General features: G+C 42.8%; 1 protein-coding gene across 1 annotated transcript in view; it reads right to left on the reverse strand.

The window, feature by feature from the left end:
- PIR (pirin) overlaps positions 1-25,811 on the reverse strand; it is a 104,737-nt gene that overhangs the window by 29,271 nt on the left and 49,655 nt on the right. Inside the window, exon 6 of the mRNA XM_082865297.1 lies at positions 5,356-5,440. Within this exon, the coding sequence (XP_082721423.1) occupies positions 5,356-5,440 (85 nt within the window). The remainder of the gene's footprint in view (positions 1-5,355; positions 5,441-25,811) is intronic.

The following is a 25,811-nucleotide window of genomic DNA, read 5'->3' on the forward strand; positions in this document are numbered from 1 at the left end:
CACAGAGTGTTACAGGGAATAAAATAGGAACAGAGGGCAATTTCCTTTTTTCCTTCTTTTTATCATGTTGTCTATCTGCACTGCACTCGCTTCTACTGAACCTAGTTTAATTCCCACTAAGCATTTTTTCTTAAAACTATAGCAAAACAAGAGTCAAATCATGTGAGTGCTTACTATATGTTTACGAACTACCACATTTTTTTGGAATTCCTTCTCTGCCAAGAGCAGGATTGTATCATCAAAGAGTTCTCTTGTGAGATTTTCAGGTCCTTCTCATCTTTCTTTGTTCCCCTATCTTTCCTCCCACTTTTCTGTCTTGCACCAGGAATGGATACCATCCTGGCATTTTTATTTCTGTCTGAGGTCACAGGCCCTGCAACTGTGGTCTCCAAGCTACTGGCTCTTCACAGCTGGGAAGCTCTTTCCCCTCCCTCCCTCAGTCAATGACAACGAACAGGAGCTGGGAAGAAGGTCACATTAACCCCTGGTCCTGTAGCTTGGGTTAATCGGCAACACATTTATGTCAGCCCTTCTTCAGTCCAACAGAAGACGTGGAAAACTTTTCTTTTAAACACAAATCATTTTCTGTGGCATTTGCTCTCATTTCCAGGGAGGTTCCCAATTCTTGCAAACATCCCTAGTGAGAGCGTTTCTTGGCCTACATTCCTTGCCTTAACCCAGCTCATTTTCCTTCCCCCTCAGTCTTAAGTTCATTATTTCAAAGAACTTTCCAATGGCTGCTTATACATGAATGTGTAGAGAAAGTAGAAAAACATGACTTGGTGGCATGACAAATCCATGACAAAGGTCAGCTCTGGGTTCGAAAGGGGAGAGGGGAACAGGGCTAAGGAGAGAAGAAACCTCTACCCAAACTCTGGGTCACACCAGATGCCACACCTCAAAGCAGTGCCGGTTCCTAAGAGCCTCCCCCCAGATAGCTCTGCATTCAGCTTGGGTAGGCAGCTCACTCACCATGGACCTCATGCCTGGCCTCCTGGACAGGAGGCAGACCCACCGGGTCTTCCCTTCCCCCTCCTCATTCCACCAAATTCTTTGTTAATTTTTCCTCTGAAATAATTTCAGACATACAGAAAAGTTACAAAAATAGTATAGAGAATTACCATACACCACTCACTCAGATTCTCCAAAAGCTAACCTGTTATCACCTATGCTTTAACATTCTCTCTAGAAATATACATCATTCTTTATTTTCTGAAATATTTGCGAGTAATCTTGGAGACATGATACCCCGTTACCTTGAAATAATTTCCTAAAAACAAGGATATTTTCCAACGTAACCCTAGTGCACTTATAAAAATTATGAAATACAATATCAGTTTAAAAATTATGACCATTAATACAATACTATTAGCTATGTACAGATATTCAAATTGAGCTAGTTGTCTCAGTAATGCTTTTTAGGGCAAAAAGAAAAAACCATGTCTAGGCCAGGATGGAATCCGGCTTCACATGCGGCATTTAGTTGTCATGTCTAATCTCCTTTCATCTGAAATAGCTCCTCAGTCATTTTCTTCATTAAAAGTACAGACCCATTATTTTGTAGAATGTCCCTCAGTTTGGGTTTGTGTGATGTGTCCTCGTCATTAGACCACATTGTTTGTTAATCCCTTTCCCTCTCAACTTTAGAGACCGGTTTTTGTTTATTTTCAATACTTTAATATTTTAGTTCAGAAGAGCACAAAGGATGAAACAATGAACATAGACATTGGCATATTTATTTCATTATCTTTCTACTCTTTTACAGATAAAATCATATAGGTGAGAGAACAGCCCCTAACTGGTTGCCTCTGATCAGTTTTCTACACGCAGAGAATGTGACTTTGTTGCAGGAGAAGGGGGCACGAGAGAATGGTCACGTCCCAGGTCTCATCCGAGCCCCTGGGACGGGCTGCCAAGTGAGGGTCCTTGGCTTCACAAAGGAAGGAATTCAAGAGGAAGCTGAAGTAGAGTGAAAGCAAATTTATCCAGGGAGATATGTGCTCCATAGACAGAGTGCGGTCCATCTGAGAAGGCAAGAGAGGCCTCTAGGGTGTGGGGACGTTAGATTTTATGGGCTGGGTAATAGGCTAAGGAGTGGGAGGAGTATTCCAGCTAATTTGGGGAAGGGGCGGGGATTTCCAGGAATCGGGCCACGGGCCATTTTTCTGGCCTTTTATGGTTCGCCTGGGAACTGTCACGGCAACTGTGGGTGTGTCATAAACATGCTAACGTATTACAATGAGCGCATGATGAGGCTCAAGGTCGACAGGAAGTCAAACCTTCAGCCATCTTGGGCCTAGTAGGTTCTAACCAGTTTTTGTTGTACGTATCTGCTTCGACTGTCACATCTCTCTCTCTCACTCTGACTTCCATCTCCCTCTTTCATTTATACAGATCCTTAGGATGACATCAGCCCGCCTGGATCACCCAGGCTAATCTCCCCATCTCAAGATCCTTAATTTAATCACACCTGCAGCATCCCCTATACCATGTAAGGTAACACATTCAAAGGTTCCAGGATTAGGTCGTGGACATCTTCGTGGGGCCATTATTCTGCTTACCACAGAATAATGCGATAAGCTATACGTTCTCTAAAGAAATTTTGTTGACTGATGTACCTATACTCTAAAGAAAAGTTAAAAGTTGAGGGAAGCAAAATTAAGTTTTTCGATACCATAACAATCCTCCATTTTTTAACACTCCAGATCATGCTTTTAAATGCCAAGTAGCAGGGATACTGTGAAGGAAGATGGAGAAAACAAACAGAGTGCCTGTTGAGGGCCCAACTTTGATGCAGTCAGTCAGAAGACAAAGGGGACAGGAGGACCAGAAGGCGCAAGTTTCTCGGCAAAGATTGATATTTTCCTAGAAATACAGATTTATGTCCTTCTCAATGAATGATAACACATGGTGCTATCTGTATATCAGTTTGCAGCGAGGGAAATCAGACTGCTTTGCAACAGATGGTAAAAGTCACTGCAAAAAAACACAAAACACGAAACACAACTACTTATTCTTACTTTAGCCAAGAACCAACATGAAAAATGTGAGAGGAATCTGGTACCGTCAGGGACTCAACAGACTGGATTCTTTGTGAGTGATGCACCATCTAGCTCAATTTCTGATATCAAGTGCCTTCCAAATCATCACTGCATGAAACATCTGTTTTCCGCAAGATTAGCACAGCCCCACAGAAATGTGCCTTGCCCAAAGGAAATAAAGAGATGGTAAAAATCGATTCCAATATTATTTATGGGATGGAATTCAGATAAAACCTGTCTGACTCATGAGAAATGTTGCCAGTCTCCCTTAACTGGATGTCCCTTGGGACATATGCTTTTTTCTGGTGTCAGAAATGGGATGGTAGCAGTGTATGCCTCTATTTCTATCCCTTTAGTTTGGTGATGATACAAGAAAGTCAACATTAAATTAGTTAGATTGCAAAGCTTATGCAAAAAGCCAAACAAAACCCAGACATCCACGTCAAATCCCTTTACCATGACTAGCAAAACAATCAAAATATTATAAACAAAACACGATCAGGACCCAGCCAATGGGCTACACATTTCAAGGAATATTTGATGCAACAAAGCACTCAAATAAAATGAATTTAGACAGTCCTTGAATTTTATACTGGCATTTGACCTGGAAAGGCGGATAAAAAATAAAAAGACAAAAGGTGAGCTTGACTTGAATGGTTTGATAATAAAACTTGTACAGTATAATTTTACTAGCCAGTATGTTGGATTACAGGCAGCCAGTACTATTGAGTCTGTAAATAATAAGTGCTTTATAATACCTGAATTAACTGTTTGTCTGGCACTGGACAGGGAAGCCTCAAACGTTAGACTTGTCACCTAACGCAATGAAGGCGTGTATGACTGTATACGGGGGGTGAGGGCACGGTGCGGGGGAGAACACACTGTAACTGGAAGTGACATATTGGAAAAGAAAGGTTCTTCTGCATAACTGGGTTTATAACAGACTCGTTTAAAGTGGGTTTAGAGCGACTCAGTGATATACATGCATTTCTAAGCTACTTGTTTTTGTATGCATTCCAAAACATTTTTGAAAACAAATCTCAGGTTTAAAATTCGTAATGACAAAATAATCTAGAAGTACAGCTTTGTAAACTGACAGATACACATTCTCTTATGAGGCAATATATAGGGTGGCAGCGGAGTGCAGAGTCAAAATTAACATGAACCACACACGCAAGTGTTGGTGGGGTCATGGAGAAACTGCAGACCACTGTGCAGTAGCCAGGCGCAGGGAACAAGGGGAGCACCCGCTGACAGGGAAGAGCTAAATGCATCGTAGTCAACCCATGGCGTAGAACGTCGCCGTTCAACCAAGCCATACGAGCAGACTCGGAGGAACTTCCATGAGGTATTGTCTGGTCACAAAAGCAAGATGCAAAAAATCTATTTCTGGTATGATTCCATTTTAGTAAAACAAGGACAAGATAACCCTGTATGTGTGTATATTTACATGCACATAAATGAAAGTGGAGAAGAGTAAGTGTCGAGAAAAACACTGTAAGATCTAATTCAAGGATATATCTGGCATCTACTGCAGATCTGGGATATACAGGGAGGATACTGCTATGGGTGGATGAGAGACGGAAAGGGTTTAGAGGAAAGCAAACTCGAAAGTAAAAGAAAAATCCACAGCACTAAAACTTCAAGCACACGTGCTATCACATTTATTGTTATAAAAATTATGTATGAAGGTAGGCATATGCATTCATGTAAAAAATCTTCCTGTACTTAAAAATGCCCAGAACGAAAGAAACCAAAGAAGAAAACAATGGGCCCGAGGTTGATGCCTAATGACCTCAGGGGTGGCCATTTTTAAAAATAAAACTGGCCTTAAACACTTGGGAGTTTTCTGTTCTTTGGATTTAAACGACGACTTAAAAGTAAATCCTCCATAACCAAAGCTGTACCTCAATCAAGAATGCACTTGTTCATAACTAACACAGACTGGATTGCCCTCCAGAACTCTGTGAGTCAAAGGTGGCCCAGAAGTCAGGAGACCTGGGTAAACGTCCTGCCGTGTCCAGCGAGTCCTCACGTGGCCTTGAGCAGGGAGCGCATGTGTTGGGTCTCAGCGTTCACAATGATAAAATGAGGGGCGGCCCCAACGGTTCAGCCCTAACATTCTATGAATTCCTCTTGATTTTCTTAACCTGAAAAGCTCAAGCAGTATTTGCTAATTTAAACATAATTAAACGTAAACAAGGTTCATAGAACTTTGTGTTGAGGTTCAGAAACAAGTCCATTCCAGAGAAAGCAGCCCCTTGTGGGTTTTTTTCCCCCTGAAATGATCACTAAACTGCAGAGCCCATCATACCTTTAGGAATAGGCTGGGAATGCTTTGCTCCTTGGCCCAATCTGAAGTCCAAATATAAAGTTGGTGTGTCAGTGTAACTCTTGGACTGCAAAGAAAAAGGAAATCATCACCATCTTTCCAAGAATAAGGTTCATCTTTACCTCAGCTGGACCCTCTGTCATGGGCCTGGAGTCTGGATCCATTAACATATACAATTCCTCCTTGGGAGATGCTGTTAAAGCAGGGAGGATGGGCTGCCAATATAGCCCCCTTCTTAGGGTCGCAGTCTAAAAGTTAGCCCTCCTAGCTTGACAAGCTAATTTCCAGATGACAGCTGTCTCCCTACAGCCATTTCTCAAATATGATCCAATGTCAATAGTTTACTGCCTAATAGCTGCTCCAACTTTCTCACTTCTACCCTTCTACTGAATATGGTAGGTTAATGCACATCAGATGCATCATTCTTCCCCAGGTCTCAATAAAGCCATGTCTATTTTGAAATTCAAAGAGGGCAGCCTGTAAATATTTTTATTTGTTCTAACTTGGCCCTCTTGCATAAAAAGGTGGTCCAACGCTGCTGGCCTGAAAAAGCCACAGCTCAAAATGTAAGAAAGACCCACTTTTGCAGGATTTTCCATTGTAAACAGTGGCTTTGATTCGATCAACAGTTCAGCAGAGTTTGTAATTCAATATAACACCATTCTGAATCACTGGCACAGACCAAAATCTGAGGGATTATCACTGTTGCCATAAACTTTATGATGTTTCATTGTTTACCACAAAGTCCCAGTGGTTCTGTTCTACTTATTTTTTTTAACTTAAAAAACACACAGAGATGAAAAAGTACATAACGCCAGATTCGGCAAGGATGTGGAGTTACCTGGAACTTTCATACGCTGCTGGTGGGACTATCACTTGATATAAACACTTGAGAAAACTGTGTGGCAGTACATAGTACAGATGAATATATGCATAATCTATGACCCAGCATTCCAACTCACTAGGCGTGTCCCCAAGAGACATGTCCACCTGAAGACATGTACTCAAATCTTGATGGTGACACTGTCAGCAATAGCCCCAAGCTGGAAATATTCCCAATGTCTTTAATGATAGAATGGATAAATGAACTGTGATATATACAAGGGACTACAATACAGCAAAGAGAATGAACGAACCCAGCTATATGCAACAACTCAGATGAATCTCACAAGCACAATGTTGAACAAACGAAGGCAGACACAGACTGTATAACATATGATTCCACTTCTATAAAGTTCAAAACAAGGCAAAACTAATCTATCGTATCAGAAGTCAGAAAAGTGGTTACCTCGGGAAGGTTAGTCACTGAATGGGGTTTAAAAGGGGGCTTCTGGAGCCTGGCAATGTTCTGTTTCATGATTTCACGGATGAGTTCACTTGGTGAAAATTCTCTGAGCTGTACACATGATTTGTGCACTTTTCTGTGTATGTTATATTTTAACAAAAAGCTTACACTCGTTAAAAACATGCATGTGTAAATAGACCACAAAAGAAAATCCAGAGCCCAGAATTATTTACTATCCTTAATAAAGGCATCATTTGGCAGAGAATAACTATGTAAACTCCATGAGGACACGGACATATCTGCCCTTTTCACCCGAGGCCAATGCACAGGGCCTGTCACATAGTAGGTGTTGAATAAATATTTACCAAACGATGTTGCATAATGGAAAATCTCATGTATAATAACAAATTTATTTTTAAAAAATAACTAATTTATTTATAGTATACATAGCATATTCATCAATTGCTTTACCAACACGCAGCAAAATGCCTCTCTTCAGGACAAGTGATTAGGTATGGCCCAAGTGTATGTCTGTACTTTAAGTTTTAGAATAGAGAACTGTAAATAATGCTATCGGAAGATTGTTCCCTTTCCTGTAAAAGTCTCATGTATAGAAGCTTTGGGCTTTAAGTGGTCTGGTACGTGGTTTTATGTGGCTTAGGAGGACAAGCTGCATCTATACAGCTCCAAAAGCTGGAAAGGCAAATTCCCCTGTGCATACATAAATGAAAGCAGAAAGACCTGTGACATCAAGGGCAACCTGAGGCCAAAGATTCCCAATCAATCTGAAGAGCCTGGATCACACATGAAACAAGGGCAGCACCCGCGGGATGCAGGGTCTGATCCTCTAGCATCATGAAGTGTGTAAGGCACCATCTGGAAAGGATCTGGTTTTGCCTGATGAAGACTTCTAAAATTACTTCTAAAAAGATCAAGGGGAAACTTCACTTAGTATCGGATGACTCCTCTTGCTGGGCAATATTTTGCTCTCTTCCAGAAAAAGAAGGTTCAAACATCTTTCCCAACCTCTGCCTCCAGGGCCGCTGCAGTATCCCTGCCTACAGCAAGGACATGAATCAAAAAGAGGCTCTCGGTTTAACTTTTACTAGAATTCTCCCAGAATGTAGTCATAAAAATCATTCCAACCTGGAAACCAGGAGCCTCTGATGCTGGTATTGCTTTTCCTGCTGACTAGCAAAGCCTTTATCTTCTTCTGGGCTTAGTTCACTCAATCTGAAAATCTGGTGTTGGGACTTCACTGATGTTGAAGTGTATTTCTGCTTCTGAAATCTGAAGTCAGAAAATTTTAATGTCTTCCTCCACTTTTTAATATTGTAAATTCCCTTCTGATTTCTCAGACTAGAGCTGTAGAGAAGTGAGAACGTGGCTGGGGCAAGGGAGAGCCATGAGGGCTGTGGGGAGTGAATAGGGGGCTGCTGGCTAACTGCACTACTCTTGCCCTCAAGCTCGGCCATCAGTTTTGCCCTCCTGGTGAGCTCTTTTCTTCCTGCCTCTAGCTTCTCAACCTAATCCATATTGTCCCCAAAAGAGTAACCTCTCTCTCTAATGCTGCAAGGACACAGATATGCGTATGCACACACAGACACAGAATTCTGTACTTACATATTCGTTTACAAAATTGTAAACAAACCAACGAGAGACATTATAAAGCCACAAATATATCCTACTGCCTTACAGTGTGAAAAGGGCTACAGGGAAATATGAAATTCATTTTGAAGGTGTTTTTCACAACATCTATAGCCAAAAACAGAATTCGGATTCTACTCTCCTTTTTGTACTGAAAATCAGATCATTGACGGTTTCAATATAACACGTCTTGAATAAGCAACTACCCAAAACCTATATGTACATTATTCTATTTCAGTTAATCCATCCTGAGATAAAATTCAGTTTGAAAGCTGTTCCCATGAGTGTGTGTATACATATATGTATGGATATATATACACACACATACACACACAGTTTTTGAAAAGCAAATAGGTATTGCTTTTTAAAATTTTTATCTTCCTTGGTAACTGCTGGAATAGCAAATGTAAATTCTGTTCATTTAACTCAGAGATGATAATGCCAGGCTCAAATGCACTTTGAGCAAATCTGGACTTAATTTTTCCATCACACACACTGCTGCTTTGCAACTATAAAGAAATGTCGCCATTAGGCACACTCTTTCCTGAGTTCTGTTTTGTTTCTTTTCATGTATAGTATTAAACTATTAATAGACCCTCAAAACAGAATGAAACTTTAATTAAGCAAATCATTCCTTTTTGTCCTCAATCTATCTATTTCCACAGGATTAAAATAAATTGGTCCAAGGCAACCCAGAATAAAACATTTCTCTATAAATCTGTTTCAGCATGTACCGAACTAATGCACCTGAATTCCATCAGTAGAATTACTTTCTTTTCCCTTTTTCTTTTGGTCCTGATTAACATGCCTGCACAGGTACTAAAATCCCAAGCTATTCCTCTCTTGTCCTTCTTTTCTTCTCATTTCTTAATTCTCTCTTTAAAGCATTTGGGAAACTTATCTTCAAAGGTTTTAGTCTGGGGCTTCCCTGGTGGCGCAGTGGTTGAGAGTCCGCCTGCCGATGCAGGGGACACGGGTTCGTACTCCCGTCTGGGAAGATCCCATATGCCGCAAAGCGGCTGGGCCCGTGAGCCACGGCCGCTGAGCTTGCGCGTCCGGAGCCTGTGCTCCGCAACGGGAGAGGCCACAACAATGAGAGGCCCGTGTACCGCTAAAAAAAAAAAAAAAAAAAAAAAAAAAAAAAAGTTTTAGTCTGTATTTTAAAAGCCCAACGGCTTAAAATCTTACAGTTCAAATACCATGTAAGCAAGCCTTCTAGAAATGAAGTAATAGAACTCTTTATGAGATGTGAAGGGTAAATTTTGGCTAACCTCTAACAACAGGGGTGCTACCAAACCCAGACAAGCCCTGTCTCTCTTTATAAATGTCAGAATTAAACCCTAAATGAGTCTAAGACACCACTCCAATAATGACCACAAAACAAGCAAGACAAAAAAACAAGGTCTACAAAACCACTTCCTTCTGAACCCGAACTACCTTCATCTTCTATCCTTCAAAGACCTCCCGCTTCCCCGGGCTTTTGGTATGATACCCGTGTTAACCTGGTTTCCTTCCTCTGCTTTTATTCTTAAATGTGATCTTAATTAGAAGATGAAATCACTTCCACATGGAAGCTATGTGGCTTAGTACGTCTTCCCAAGAAAAAGAGTGCTATGTTGCTTGCTACGTATAAGCATGGTAAAGAAAATAAAGTCTCTTTCATCTTGCTGCTGCTCCTTTCACAGGTTAACTGCCACCCGTTTACCCTGAATGCTGCTCATTTTGCCATCATGCTGGCCTTCCCTAAAAGCACGGGGCAGCAAGTTGTTACATGTCAGAGCTGTAATAAATACTTTCACATCTTTTTGAGAAGTATTTCGAAAACCCTTGATGATTCAGTGATTTATTCAGGAAATGCACTTGAATTCTCAATCTTACCAGATGTTGCTTAAGCAAATTACTCTAAGGTAACAAGTGCAAATCCTCAGTATTGTATAAAAGAAAGAAACAGTGCGTATACCTATTCCTGGATCCTTACTCTCATGTTGGATCATGCCCCTAACGTTGGGCATTTCGTTTTACAGTTGTTCTTTGGCATCACTGTTAACTTTTTTTTTTTTTTTTTTTTGCGGTACGCGGGCCTCTCACTGTTGTGGCCTCTCCCGTTGCTGAGCACAGGCTACGGACGCACAGGCTCAACAGCCATGGCTCACAGGCCCAGGCGCTCCGCGGCATGTGGGATCCTCCCGGACCGGGGCACGAACCCATGTCCCCTGCATCGGCAGGCGGACTCTCAACCACTGTGCCACCAGGGAAGCCCCCACTGTTAACTTTTGATGAATATCTTTGCACATAAAATTTTGACCACATTTCTATTTTTTTCCTTCACACTGAAATTGTACATCTAAAAGTCCAGACATTTTAATAGGGCTCTTGAGATATCTACAGGTTTATGGCCAAATGCAATGTGGCTAAAAGTGAGCTAGGCTGGTCAACACGATGACATGACTGAACAGCAATTTTCCTGAACAAGTCTACCGCTAGTCATTGGCTTTTCTGGTCTCTGTAATTTTGCTATACCACAGGGCCGTTTTCCAACTCATTAGGTGCTCCAAATAGTGGCTTTTTTTCACTCATCTAATCTCCTATTGTTAGAAAGTTAACTCATTCCAACAAATTCCCTGTTGTTACACATTAAATTTTTTTTCCCCAATACATCCTTGTCCAAAAATAGAATAGAGGGATTAATTGCTGGGGGGGAAAAAAGGAAAAGAAAAAAACATACCTGGAAATGCCTGAAAAAACAGACAAAAAGAAAAAATATCAGGAAAAAATTTAACCTGAAAAAAGTTTAAAGGCACAACCTCCACAGTACAGACACCAATATTTGAACAACCAGTGTCTAGCAGCATGTTTCTGAACAAAAAGATCACTTTTACCAATTGTTACACTAACTGAAATGCTTTCATCCAAATTGTTTTTGGTCATATCAGTTGGTAATTACCTGTAAAAAGTGCCCATCTCATCAAATAAGTGACCATCTTATCTTTTTTTAATCTTAGCTTATTTAAGAAGCAGAAATCACTATCTCGTTACTCTTTTAATTTGACTATTAGTTTGGGTGATATTATTATTTTAACAAGTGCTACTAAATATTATTAACACAAGAATAACAATAACTAAATATATTGAGGGCTTAGTATATACCAGGCACGATTCTTTTTTAATTAATTTATTTATTTTATTTTTGGCTGTGTTGGGTCTTTGTCACTGCGCGCGGGCTCTTCTCTAGTTGCGGTGAGCGGGGGCTACTCCTGTGGTACGCGGGCTTCTCATTGCGGTGGCTTCTCTTGTTGCAGAGCACGGGCTCTAGGCACGTGGGTTTCAGTAGTTGCAGCACATGGGCTCAGTAGTTGCGGCTCGCGGCTCTAGAGCGCAGGCTCAGTAGTTGTGGCACACGGGCTTAGTTGCTCCGCAGCGTGTGGTGTCTTCCCGGACCAGGGCTCCGTGTCCCCTGCACTGGCAGGTGGATTCTTAACCACTGCGCCACCAGGGAAGCCCCAGGCACTATTCTGTATGTTTCATGTGTATTAATTTGGCCGCTTGTATTTCCCGTTTTATAAAATATCCGCTCATTAACCTATTTATGTTTTCATTCATTACTTAGCTCCCTCATTTAAGAAATACTGACTGAGAGTCTAGTCATTGGATATGTATATCGGTGAATAACAGATCTGCTCAGCCTCTGTGGTCTACTTCCTAGTAAGGAAGACAATTTAACAAATTAAATATAAAATTACACATGCCGTAAGTGAAATAAACAAGGCAGAGGGGAGAAAATAAAATGGGAGAGGAATGGAAGGCATCGAATGAGAAGAGTTGGGGGTAAGAGGTTTCTGGGCAGGGAATGGAGCACAGCATGTGCAAAGGCCCTGAGGCAGTGAAGAGCCTGGAGGATCTGGACACTGACAGGAGAACCACGTGCAGACAGCAGGAGGAGGCTGCAGAGAATGGCATGAGATGAGTTTAGAGAGTTAGAAAAGACCCAGGCAGGATTTCTTTAAAGTACAATGGGAACACATTGATCCAATTTTTATCGTGAAGAGATGTCTTGAGCTGCTATGTGGAGAGCTGGAAGGGAGTAAATAAGAGAGGGGAGACCCCTGAAGAAGCTGCTGCAGTGGGCCTGGCCAAGGCTGGGCAGGGGATGGGAGAGAAGTAGATTTAAAATATATTTCGGACTAGATGTAGGTAGGGGAGGAGATGGAATAAGGATGACTGCCATGTTTCCACTCTGAGCAGTGAGTGGTGGTACCATTCACTCATTCAGACGGAGAAGCCTGGAAGGGAAACGAGTTTGTGTGTGTTTGCTGTCAAGGCAGGTGTGGGTAGGGAAGCAAGACTTCAACTTTTGCCATTTTAAAGTCGACGTGCCTGGGAACCATGCAAATGGAGATGGCAAGTAGGTAGCTGAATATATGAGTCCACACAGAGCTCAGAGGTGAGGCTTGTGCTATAGGTATGAATGTGGGAGTCGTTCGAAAGTGGGAGACATTTGAAACTGACCAAGAGAATAAAAAGCCTTACCACACACACAAAATTCTGTAATTCTGTATGGTGACGGATGTTAACTAGGCTTACTGTGTATTGTGGTGATTATTTCACAATATACAAATATCAAACCGCTGTGTTGTACACCTGAAACTAACATGTTACATATAAATTACAATCCGATAAAAATATAAAATAAATGTGGGAGTTGTAAGACTATAAATGATATCTAAGTCCATGGGATGGGCGAGATCATCCAGGGAGACGACACTCGATGAGAGAAGAGGACTCAGGACTGAGATCCAGGGAAGCTGGGTGTTTAGGGGTCTAGTAGAGGAAATGGTACCTACCTGAGAAGTGACACTGAGAAGGAGCAAAGAGCATCCAGAGACACAAGAAGCCAAAGGAAGGAAAGACAGTGTGGAGGAGGAAGCGTGCAACCCGTGCGAAGGAAGGAAAACAAAGACCTCTAGGTTTGGCCACATGGAGTAGTGACTCAGTGCACTGATGGGGGTGGCCGCCAGGCAGAGGGCCTCGACGAGGTGGGGAAGTGGAGAGAACACGTGCCGACAAATCTTCTGTGCAGTGTGACTCAGAGAGGGGGCAGAGAACTGCAGCGTGTGGGGTTAAGGGAGTTTGGCGCTTCTCTTCTCAATTTATATGAGAGGGTTTCTTAAAAATAAATTCAAGCTATTTGTCCTTAATACTATTTGTTGGAAAAACCTTTTCCTTCCAATGCTTTTAAACTTCGAAAGTCTTTCCCAAGCAAAGATCATGTTAAATGTTTGCCTTTTTCTAGTTCAAATTTTTTAACATTTAATTCTTTGATCTACGTCAAATTTATTTTCCTACGAGGGATGGGATCATGAGCAAAACTGGTTTCTTTTTATGAATGTTTAACCAATTGTCCCAGTTGACTCATTCTTCTCTTTTCCTCAGTTGTTGACCATCTTCTGTATCGCTAAGTTCGCACCTATACTTGCGTCTATTTTGGGTAGGTTCTCTTTCTGCCAATCACAAAAAAAGAGGCTCAGTGGAAAAAACTTCACTGACGAGCTCAGGAGACTCAACTAAGAGAGGACGATCTAGTCCATAGGAGTTCTGGGCATCACCCAGGCCATGGCCCACGGGGCTTCCCAATCTCACCTTCCTGCCGCCACTTTCCTGCTCTCACAGACCCATTCTCTCCACCACTTACACCTCTGCACACACTCAAGAAACTCACTGGCAGATCCATGGTCCCAGTGTGGAGAACCATACCTTCCCCTTTCTTCGGGAGATCTTACTGTTTGAGGAAATGAAAAGTAGATTTACCACGTTATTTAAAGCCAAGTTCCAACTCTTGTTGACAATAGGCTGATGCTCTTCAACCCAAGGGTAAATGTCTTCTGTCTCCAATCCAAAGCACTCTGATTTCTGAATTCTTGATTATTTTAAAGAATTCTGATAAGGATCGGGAGAGATCAGTCTCCATCCTCAGTGCCAAAGGCATTACGGGAAGGATTAAAACCCTGTAATCACATTTAGACATATACATGAAGTGCTACGCAAAAAGAAGACAAGAAACTCTTGTGCCAAATGCCAATGATTCTGTATAGGGTGAGAGCTAGAGAGGGCCACACCACATTTTTTTTTTTTCCATCTTTATTGGAGTATAACTGCTTTACAATGGTGTGTTAGTTTCTGCTTTATAACAAAGTGAATCGGTTATACATATACATATGTTCCCATGTCTCTTCCCTCTTGCGTCTCCCTCCCTCCCACCCTCCCTATCCCACCCCTCTAGGTCAGACCACATTTTTAACTTCTATCAGCCATAAAGGATTGCGGAAAATCTTGACCATCAAGCTGTCCAGCTGACCAGAAATTGTGGACATTTTAGCCAAATTATTCTACAGTCTAGTCTCAAGAGTATCCTTTTTCAAGAAGCATTTTAATCAATAGTAACACTTGAGTCCCTCTCTTCTCACCTTGTATTTGGGGTACAGGTAGTGAGGAGAGAAGAGCTAAGGGGGGAGGGAATAAAGATGCTGACAGGACTCATGGGCCTGAAATTTAATCAGAGACATGTTAATTGTGAAAGTAGAGACTTTGATTTCTTCACCCTTTGAGTCAGCATCCTCGCCTGAAATTGGGTTACAGATGTTCAATTTTTTTTTGGAAAATTAAAACCAGAGAAAGAACAAATGCCCATCCCTTATATGAATAATTCATCCATAATCCTACAAAGGCAACAGTACAATAAAATCACAAATGACCCCCAAATATGCCAACTGGGAGCCTTCCGGTCGTTTATCTCCCATCCATGGGTAATGTTTTTCAAGGCTGAGTCAGTAAATCTAGTAACAGATGCTAGAATATTCCTTACAGGGCTTTATAACACTTTTAATCTCTAATAGTTGCGCTTGGTATTTGCTAAGGGTCTTTAAGAGTTCTTGTAAGAAAGTGCATCGACACGGGAGACTATTTGGCAAAGACATGATTTCACAGGGCTCTGGGGACAGACGATTGTGTAGACCTGAACCTTCAATTTCATGTCTAAGGGGCAATCTATTATGGCACAAGGCTTCTCCTATGTGACTGTCCGCAGGATGTTCTGACACAGTCGAGGCATCTGAAGACAAGTAAGTGGCTGAAGGTACCCTTTTGGTGTAGAAAGAGATGGAGGTTCATTCTGAAGCTTCCTTCCATGAAAATGAGCTAAGGCATTCCCAAACTGGAGAGAGACATACTCGGCAAGTTTACGTACAAGGGCTGAATGGTGTGATAAGGCAGGGCTACTGTGCACATCAAATGGGACAAAACTCAGGAGACCTGAGTTTCGGTCTGGGTTCTTTCCACAACGAGATGCGTGACCTTTGGCCCAGCTGAGTTGCCGCGTTCTCATCTACAACGTGGCGGAGGTGGAGAGCTGCTCTCTCACGTCTACTGCTGCCTGACGCTCTGATTCAAATCATGCCAGAAGAAAAAGGGAGAGTAGGTCTTGCCTGGTTGGAAAAGCATCTCATACTATCAGGAATTCTAGACTCTTGCTTCCCTAAGAACTTCACTCACATCTTAATAGCTCATAACAGCAATGAAAGAGGTGAATGAATGGAAAGCTTCCTGTCCAGCTGTTATATAAATGGGCCTGACGTGGCCCCTGTGTATGAAGTAAAAAGGGCACCCATCTTCTTTACTTCTTCACAGCAAGCTAGGACCTTCAGCTCAAAGCCCACTGGAGCCCAACTCAAATTTTCACACATCCAATCACTTTAAATATATTCCAAAGAAACACATTTTTAGCCACTTAGAGCCTACCTACTTTACATATCCTGTGGAACTGCCCCCAACATCTGCCGCAAATAAGGACGAACTCTCCAGCTACAAAAGACCCCGCACTGCAGTTGCCTTTTGGAGCTCTCTGACCCAGAGACTCTCCACCCTGTTGCTGAGTGACATCACCTAAACACGTAAGCCCCCTCTCCAATTCCTCTGACTCCCCAGGGAGCTCCCTCATCCTAGCCCCCTTCTGGGTGGTGGCCTTGCGCCACTGTCTCTGGAAGGTCTCTGACCGTGATGGACTCCCTTCTCATGCCACCCCGTCGAAGCACCACCTAAACAGAGCCTGTGTGTTACTGCCTCTCAGGAACCTGTCTCTTCCTTATCAACCCCCAGGACCCCAAACTTACTACACCAAGCCATCTGACTGAAGTAAGTGTACAAATAGGTTCCAAAAGTATCAGATATGGGTCTCCCTTCTACCCAGAAATAAGAAGAGTGTAAGTTCCCTGCTACTCAGCAACAATTCTGAGAAACCGAAGAGTTGACAAGTCTGCTGAAGGGCTGGAGACCTAGGGAAGGGTTGGCACTTATCCCCCATCCAGGGCAGGGGATTGTTCATGAATTCCTGGGCGAGGAGGAAGGGGTCAGCTCCTTAGCAAAATGACTGACGGGTCAAGAATTCCCTTGTCAACGTCCATCTCTCCTCTTAGGCCCTCTCTGTCTTTAAAGTTTCCATGGGAAGGAAACCCGCTCTCAGCAGAAAATCTCATTTCTATTGGGTTGTGCTGAACTGGTAAGGACGTGTGTAGGCTTGTGGTTAAGAGCACAGAGTCAGGGGCCAGACATCCAGCTAGAAGGCCAGCTCTGTCACTCACTAGATGCATAACCCTGGGCAAGTGGCTCATCTCGCGATGCCTCAGTTCTCTCCCTCATCAGGCTGTCGTGAGAATCTGACTCGACACAGTCAGCTTCCCTGGCTTCTGAGGCCTCGGCCACTTACGGAGACCCCTAGGTGCCATGGCTGCTGCCGCCTCGGCCCCTCCTGGCTGACTGTCAAGTTCTGAATGGCTTCCATCACCCCCCCAGAGTGGCGGGAGCTACAGGAGCTCCAGAGCCTGACAGACCTCCACGCCTGGACAGGAGTGAAGATCCGAGCCACCAGATGTGGTGTGTGGCCTCCACAGAGGCTGCCGCAGGGGGCTGGTGACACAATCAAGAAGGGCAGGGAATTAGCGTCCACACGCTGACTTTGGCCAAAGAAGGATGGAAGGTGTAGGATGACAGAAAAATTCTTCCTGTTTCTTCCTTCGTTAGAAAGTCCTGAGCCCCAGTTTTCTGAACAGGCCTCCTGTGCCAGCAAGCATCTGTCTTGCTTCCCCTCCTCTCCCTCACTCTCACTGCCCGGGGGTGCCCTGCCTTAGGCTCTGTTTTCCAGAGAACCCAAGTGAAATCACGAGTAAAAGAACCGATACAGGTAAAACACTCAGAACTTCACTGTCCAATACAGTTCCCATTACCCATTTGTGACTACGGAGCACAGCAGATGTGGCGAGTGTGAATTGAGATGTGCTATGAGTGTAAAAAAAAATAAAAAAAGACACAGTGGATTTTAAAGACTTGGTACAAAAAATATTAAAAATCTCATTATAATTTTACATTGATTATATATTGAAATGATAATATTTTTGGATAATTGGCTAAAGTATACTATTAAAATTAATTTCAGCTGTTTGTTTTTACTTTTTGAGTGTGTCTACTGAAAATCTGAAATGACATACGGCTCCCATTGTATTTTCACTGGACAGCTCTGACTTAGAATTTGGTACCTTGTAAACCTACAAAAGATGTCAGCCATTTTCATTTCTCATCCCAAGAAATTCTAGAGATTTACTGTCAGTAAAGTCTAATGATAAAAAGGGAATGTGGGAGCAGAAACGGAGACAGATAAGGGAAAGGGAACAAATATTTATGAATTACACTCTTGGTTGCTAGGCACATTATACACCATGCACTATGCGTCATTCTCCCTATTCAGCAGATGAGGAAATAAAGGTGCTAAAATAAACTTTCCTAAGGCCACAGAGGTATTAAACAACAGAGCTGCAATGTGGACCCGGGTCTACTGGACTCCATAGTCCATGCTCTTTTCCATCTATAGTACTGTCAAAGGATTGACTTTCTTTTCTTTTTTTTTTTTCATTTTAACATCTTTATTGGAGTATAATTGCTTTACAATGGTATGTTAGTTTCAGCTTCACAACAAAATGAATCAGTTATATATACACGTATGTTCCCATATCTCCTCCCTCTTGCATTTTGTCGAAAGCTTTCTCTGAATCTATTGAGATGGTCATATGGTTTTTCTCCTTCAATTTGTTAATATGGTGTATCACGTTGACTGATTTGCGTATATTGAAGAATCCTTGCATTCCTGGAATAAACCCCACTTGATCATGGTGTATGATCCGTTTAATGTGCTGTTGGATTCTGTTTGCTAGTATTTTGTTGAGGATTTTTGCATCTATGTTCATCAGTGATATTGGCCTGTAGTTTTCTTCCTTTGTGACATCCTTGTCTGGTTTTGGTATCAGGGTGATGGTGCCCTCGTAGAATGAGTTTGGGAGTGTTCCTCTCTCTGCTATATTTTGGAAGAGTTTGAGAAGGATAGGTGTTAGCTCTTCTCTAAATGTTTGATAGAATTCGCCTGTGAAGCCATCTGGTCCTGGGCTTTTGCTTGTTGGAAGATTTTTAATCACAGTTTCAATTTCAGTGTTTGTGACTGGTCTGTTCATATTTTCTATTTCTTCCTGATTCAGTCTTGGCAGGTTGTGCCTTTCTAAGAATTTGTCCATTTCTTCCAGGTTGTCCATTTTATTGGCATAGAGTTGCTTGTAGTAATCTCTCATGATCTTTTGTATTTCTGCAGTGTCAGTTGTTACTTTTCCTTTTTCATTTCTAATTCTATTGATTTCAGTCTTCTCCCTTTTTTTCTTGATGAGTCTGGCTAATGGTTTATCAATTTTGTTTATCCTTTCAAAGAACCAGCTTTTAGTTTTATTGATCTTTGCTACCGTTTCCTTCATTTCTTTTTCATTTATTTCTCATCTGATTTTTATGATTTCTTTCCTTCTGCTAGCTTTGGGGTTTCTTTGTTCTTGTTTCTCTAATTGCTTTAGGTGCAAGATTAGGTTGTTTATTCGAGATGTTTCCTGTTTCTTAAGGTAGGATTGTATTGCTATAAACTTCCCACTTAGAACTGCTTTTGCTGTATCCCATAGATTTTGAGTCGTCGTGTCTCCATTGTCATTTGTTTCTAGGTATTTTTTGATTTCCTCTTTGATTTCTTCAGTGATCACTTCGTTATTAAGTAGTGTATTGTTTAGCCTCCATGTGTTTGTATTTTTTACAGATCTTTTCCTGTAATTGATATCTAGTCTCATAGCGTTGTGGTCGGAAAAGATACTTGATACAATTTCAATTTTCTTAAATTTACCAAGGCTTGATTTGTGACCCAAGATATGATCTATCCTGGAGAATGTTCCATGAGCACTTGAGAAAAATGTGTATTCTGTTGTTTTTGGATGGAATGTCCTATAAATACCAATTAAGTCCATCTTGTTTAATGTATCATTTAAAGCTTGTGTTTCCTTATTTATTTTCATTTTGGATGATCTGTCCACTGGTGAAAGTGGGGTGTTAAAGTCCCCTACTATGAATGCGTTACTGTCGATTTCCCCTTTTATGGCTGTTAGTATTTGCCTTATGTATTGAGGTGCTCCTATGTTGGGTGCATAAATATTTACAATGGTCATATCTTCTTCTTGGATCGATCCCTTGATCATTATGTAGTGTCCTTCTTTGTCTCTTCTAATAGTCTTTATTTTAAAGTCTATTTTGTCTGATATGAGAATTGCTACTCCAGCTTTCTTTTGGTTTCCATTTGCATGAAATACCTTTTTCCATCCCCTTACTTTCAGTCTGTATGTGTCTCTAGGTCTGAAGTGGGTCTCTTGTAGACAGCAAATATATGCGTCTTGTTTTTGTATCCATTCAGCCAATCTGTGTCTTTTGGTGGGAGCATTTAGTCCATTTACATTTAAGGTAATTATCGATATGTATGTTCCCATTCCCATTTTCTTAATTGTTTTGGGTTCGTTATCGTAGGTCTTTTCTTTCTTTTGTGTTTCTTGCCTAGAGAAGTTCCTTTAGTAGTTGTTGTAGAGTTGGTTTGGTGGTGCTGAACTCTCTCAGCTTTTGCTTGTCTGTAAAGGTTTTAATTTCTCCATCAAATCTGAATGAGATCCTTGCTGGGTAGAGTAATCTTGGTTGCAGGTTTTTCTCCTTCAACACTTTCAATATGTCCTGCCACTCCCTTCTGGCTTGCAGAGTTTCTGCTGAAAGATCAGCTGTTAACCTTATGGGGATTCCCTTGTGTGTTATTTGTTGTTTTTCCCTTGCTGCTTTTAATATGCTTTCTTTGTATTTAATTTTTGACAGTTTGATTAATATGTGTCTTGGTGTATTTCTCCTTGGATTTATCCTGTATGGGATTCTCTGTGCTTCCTGGACTTGATTAACTATTTCCTTGCCCATATTAGGGAAGTTTTCAACTATAATCTCTTCAAATATTTTCTCAGTCCCTTTCTTTTTCTCTTCTTCTTCTGGGACCCCTATAATTCGAATGTTGGTGTGTTTAATGTTGTCCCAGAGGTCTCTGAGACTGTCCTCAGTTCCTTTCATTCTTTTTTCTTTGTTCTGCTCTGCAGTAGTTATTTCCACTATTTTATCTTCCAGGTCACTTATCCGTTCTTCTGCCTCAGTTATTCTGCTATTGATCCCTTCTAGAATATTTTTCTTTTCATTTATTGTGTTGTTCATCATTGTTTGTTTCATCTTTAGTTCTTCTAGGTCCTTGTTAACTGTTTCTTGCATTTTGTCTATTCTATTTCCAAGATTTTGGATCATCTTTACTATCATTATTCTGAATTCTTTTTCAGGTAGACTGCCTATTTCCTCTTCATTTGTTAGGTCTGGTGGGTTTTTATCTTGCTCCTTCATCTGCTGTGTGTTTTTCTGTCTTTTCATTTTGCTTATCTTACTGTGTTTGGGGTCTCCTTTTTGCAGGCTGAAGGTTCGTAGTTCCTGTTGTTTTTGGTGTCTGTCCCCAGTGGCTAACGTTGGTTCAGTGGGTTGTGTAGGCTTCCTGGTGGAGGGTACTAGTGCCTGTGTTCTGGTGGATGAGGCTGGATCTTGTCTTTCTGGTGGGCAGGTCCACATCTGGTGGTGTGTTTTGGGGTGTCTGTAGACTTATTATGATTTGGGGCAGCCTCTCTCCTAATGGGTGGGGTTGTGTTCCTGTCTTGCTAGTTGTTTGGCATAGGATGTCCAGCACTGTAGCTTGCTGGTCGTTGAGTGAAGCTGGGTGCTGGCGTTGAGATGGAGATCTCTGGGAGATTTTCGCCGTTTGATATTATGTGCAGCTGGGAGGCCTCTTGTGGACCAGTGTCCTGAAGTTGGCTCTCCCACCTCAGAGGCACAGTACTGACTCCTGGCTGCAGCACCAAGAGACTTTCATCCACACGGCTCCTTAATTTGGGATGATTCGTTGTCTATTCATGTATTCCACAGATGCAGGTGCATCAAGTTGATTGTGGAGCTTTAATCCGCTGCTTCTGAGGCTGCTGGGAGAGATTTCCCTTGCTCTTCTTTGTTCTCACAGCTCCCAGGGGCTCAGCTTTGGATTTGGCCCCGCCTGTGCGTGTAGGTCGCCGGAGGGCATCTGTTCTTAGCTCAGACAGGACGGGGTTAAAGGAGCCGCTGATTCGGGGGCTCTGGCTCACTCAGGCTGGGGCGGGCGGGTAGGGAGGGTAACGGAGTGCGGGGCGGGCCTGCGGCGGCAGAGGCCCGGCGGGACGTTGCCAGCCTGAGGCGCGCCGTGCGTTCTCCCGGGGGAGTTGTCCCTGGATCCCGGGAACCTGGCCGTGGCGGGCTGCACAGGCTCCCCGGAAGCGGGGTGTGGAGAGTGACCTGTGCTCTTCTTGGTGGCAGCAGGCTTCTTGGTGGCAGCAGCAGCGGCCTTAGCGTCTCATGCCCGTCTCTGGGGTCCACGCTTTTAGCCGCGGCTCGCGCCCGTCTCTGGAGCTCCTTTAAACAGCGTTCTTAATCCCCTCTCCTCGCGCACCAGAAAATAAAGAGGGGAGAAAAAGTCTCTTGCCTCTTCGGCAGCTCCAGACTTTTCCCCGGACTCCCTCCCGGCTAGCCGCGGTGCACTAACGCCCTGCAGGCTGTGTTCACGCCGCCACCCCAGTCCTCTTCCTGCGCTCCGACTGAAGCCGGAGCCTCAGCTCCCAGCCCTGCCCGCCCCGGCGGGCGAGCAGACAAGCCTCTCGGCTGGCGAGTGCCGGTCGGCACCGATCCTCTGCGCTGGAATCTCTCCGCTTTGCCGTCCGCACCCCTGTTGCTGTGCTCTCCTCCGCGGCTCTGAAGCTCCCCCACTCCGCCACCCGCAGTCTCCACCCGCGAAGGGGCTTCCTAGTGTGTGGACACTTTTCCTCCTTCACAGTTCCCTCCCGCTGGTGCAGGACCCGTCCCTATCCTTTTGTCTCTGTTTATTATTTTCTTTTGCCCTAACCAGGTACGTGGGGGGTTTCTTGCCTGTTGGGAGGTCTGAGGTCTTCTGCCAGCGTTCAGTAGGTGTTCTGTAGGAGTTGTTCCACGTGTAGATGTATTTCTGGTGTATCTGTGGGGAGGAAGGTGATCTCCACGTCTTACTCTTCTGCCATCTTCCCGGAAGTAGGATTGACTTTCTAATGGTACAGTTTAGATAATGTAACCGAAATTTTTTTGGCGTGGGTGAGGGCATCCTAGAATCCTTTAAATCACCCACACAGGAGATCACCTACACTAAAAAACCTAAAAGCTGCTGCTGGACACAAATCAATCAATCTCTCACACACACACACACACACACACACACACACACACACACACACACACACACCCCTGCCGTGGGTACATGGGAATGAAGTGGTCATACACCACTTCTATGGCACGTGGTCACAGACACCCATGAAAGCCCCTCATTTTGTACTTTTTCTCCATCATCCTCTGCCTCAATCCCATTCCCCCACTGGCTCTCAGTCAAGCATACCTAATGAACATTCTTCCAACCTACCCTCTGTATGTTTATTTAGAAAGACAGGTGGCCTTAAAAAATAAAGTGGTATTGTGTGCAAAACCGCTTTCTTGTTCTTATTTATTTCACATTATTTCCTGAGATCTAATAAAACAGCTGTAAGTAAACATAATCCATTCCTTCTAGCAGCTGTACCATATTCCATGATACGTAACCTCCAAATTATACTTATCTTTTCCCTAAGTGGTCGCCACCTACATCATCTCATGACCACCATCATATGTCTACTTGGTGAAGCTTTGCTGGAGTAAATATCTATGAGTGGAATGGCTGGGGCATACCCTATACGCAGCGCTAGCTTCACTAAGTAATGCTGGCTTGCTCTCCATAAGGAATACAGTTACACTCACTGGCCACGCAGGAAGTTTCTATCTCCTCCTGTCCTTCCCAGCACTTGATAATACCCACCTTCCTGATTTTTGTCAACTTAAAAGGTATCAAGTGGTAGTTTATTAGAATTCACATTTCTCTGTGTATTGGTCAGAAGAATACCTCTTCATATTCTTCTTAGCCTTCAACAGTTGGGTGGAAGATATTCTAAAGACCTGGTGTCTGGAGTTGCCACCAATACAAGCATCTAAATTTCAAGAAGGCACAAACGTCTCACCTCAGAGGATGGAGAACTATGAGTACATGCTTTGTTCTCCCAACTATGTTAATGTTCTGGCCTCACCGCGTACATCGATTTCCTGCAGATGTAACTGCTCTAGGGCTCAGAGGTTTGCTTGTGCAACAAAATCTCATGGAACCAGGGCTGGTATTGCAGTAAATGTGTGTCCTATTATCTTTGGGGATATTTTTTAAGTGAGACAAATGAGAACTGGGGTGGAGTGAATTCCAGTTTGGCAGTCCTGATGGAGCCACAACCAGTCCAGCGGAGGCAGCCCAGCCTACTGCACTTACAAAGGAAAAGAAAATCCATATTCTACCCCAGCAAAGCAGAATTTAAATTGGGTGAGGACACTCTGGAATTTCATTTAGAATATAATTTTTAATTATAATTTCTTTTGACTTGGTTTATAAAGGCAACGAGTTTTAGATCAGAACCTTATTCTCTTCTTAGAGGTTTGATGATGGGAACTTAGAGCCTAGAAAGGTGAGGAAAACTGAGCCAGGCAGGTGTCTGAAGGTGGTGGGAAAGGGCCCTGTTCTGAGTTTCAAAATGGTTGCCTTTAAAAGGAAGCATTTAAATTTCTCCAATTGCTATTTATAGTTGGACCAGGAAAAGAAAATTTGGGGCCATCATGGTTTCCTTCCATAATGTTAAAAATGATCATCTACATGGAAGCAAAGAGAGCAAGGGGGCCTTCATGAGGGGCTTCAGGTTTCATGAAAAAGAGGCAAATTATCATTATTTTATTCGTCAATGAACCTGGTGTTTAATCACCCCATGTTGCGTTCCAAATGGAACCACTCTAGTCTCCACATGGGTGACCCCTTCAGACAGTGACGTGAGAGCTGTACCTTTGGAATTTTGCACTGTTTTGGTTTGGGTCATGCAGAGAGGGAGAGAAAAGGCAGAGGAGGCAGAAGAGCAATAACACCAGGAGAAACATCATCAGTATATTCATGATTTTCTTAAAGACACAAGAGAATGAAATTGACAAGTTAAACAAAAAAAGAGAGAGAGAAATTACCAAATTACCACGAAAGTTTTACACGGTAAAGATGATTAACAATTTTCATGCTTCAAACAATGGACATACGTTTTGAAGGCCTCCTAAAAGTACTGAGTTATTCCACTGGACAACTCTGACACCTACGAACAGAATCGCTTTCACTCATGCTGTCTCCTTCACACTGTCTAGACTCTTTCCACCCTTTGCCAGGCCAGTTTGCTCCTAGATTCAGGCCTGCTTCTCCTGACGCTTCCAGACTGGGCTGAGCCCCCCATCTGTTCTGCCCTCCCCTAATCCCGCCGTGTTTACTAGCCCAGTGACTCAGCAGAGCATACTCGTGTTACCAGTGGATGTGTCTGTTCCTCCAATGGTGCACCTCCAGCTCTCTGATTTTTTTCCTCTTTTTCCCTTACATCTTCACAGAGTCTTGCACATAGGTATCCCTCAGTACACATCTGCTGAGCTCAACTGAACTACAGTGGCATAAATACCTTCCTGGAAAATCCTCCCAGTTCCCCAAAGGCCAGTGCGGGAGTCCTTCCAGCAACGGCTGGCTCTGACCATGTCCTCATCTCGTTTTACTAAGGGTATACACTCAACGGCCCGTGGCCTGCAACACATGGTGAAAAGGACTCCCTGCGGTCAGAACATCACAACATGCCCCTTCTTTACAAAGTCATCCCCATCCATGATTTAGAGCCCATCAGAGTGGAAAGCTTTTAATGCTTATCTCTCTTGGAGTACCTATACCTGACCACAGGACAATTCTTAACGAAGCTTCAAGTAATCAGAATTCTACCTGACATCAAATTTACTCATCACATTTTAGTGTGAGTTTGGTCAAACTGTTCAAAAGCCACATGATCCAAAAGATTTGTGCTTCGGGCAAAATAAAGTATGGTGTTCGTAGCTCTCAACAGTGTAGCTCTTTATGTGC

Source organism: Leucopleurus acutus (genome assembly GCF_964270905.1).
Source record: "Leucopleurus acutus genome assembly, chromosome: X".
Classification (NCBI taxonomy): domain Eukaryota; kingdom Metazoa; phylum Chordata; class Mammalia; order Artiodactyla; family Delphinidae; genus Leucopleurus; species Leucopleurus acutus.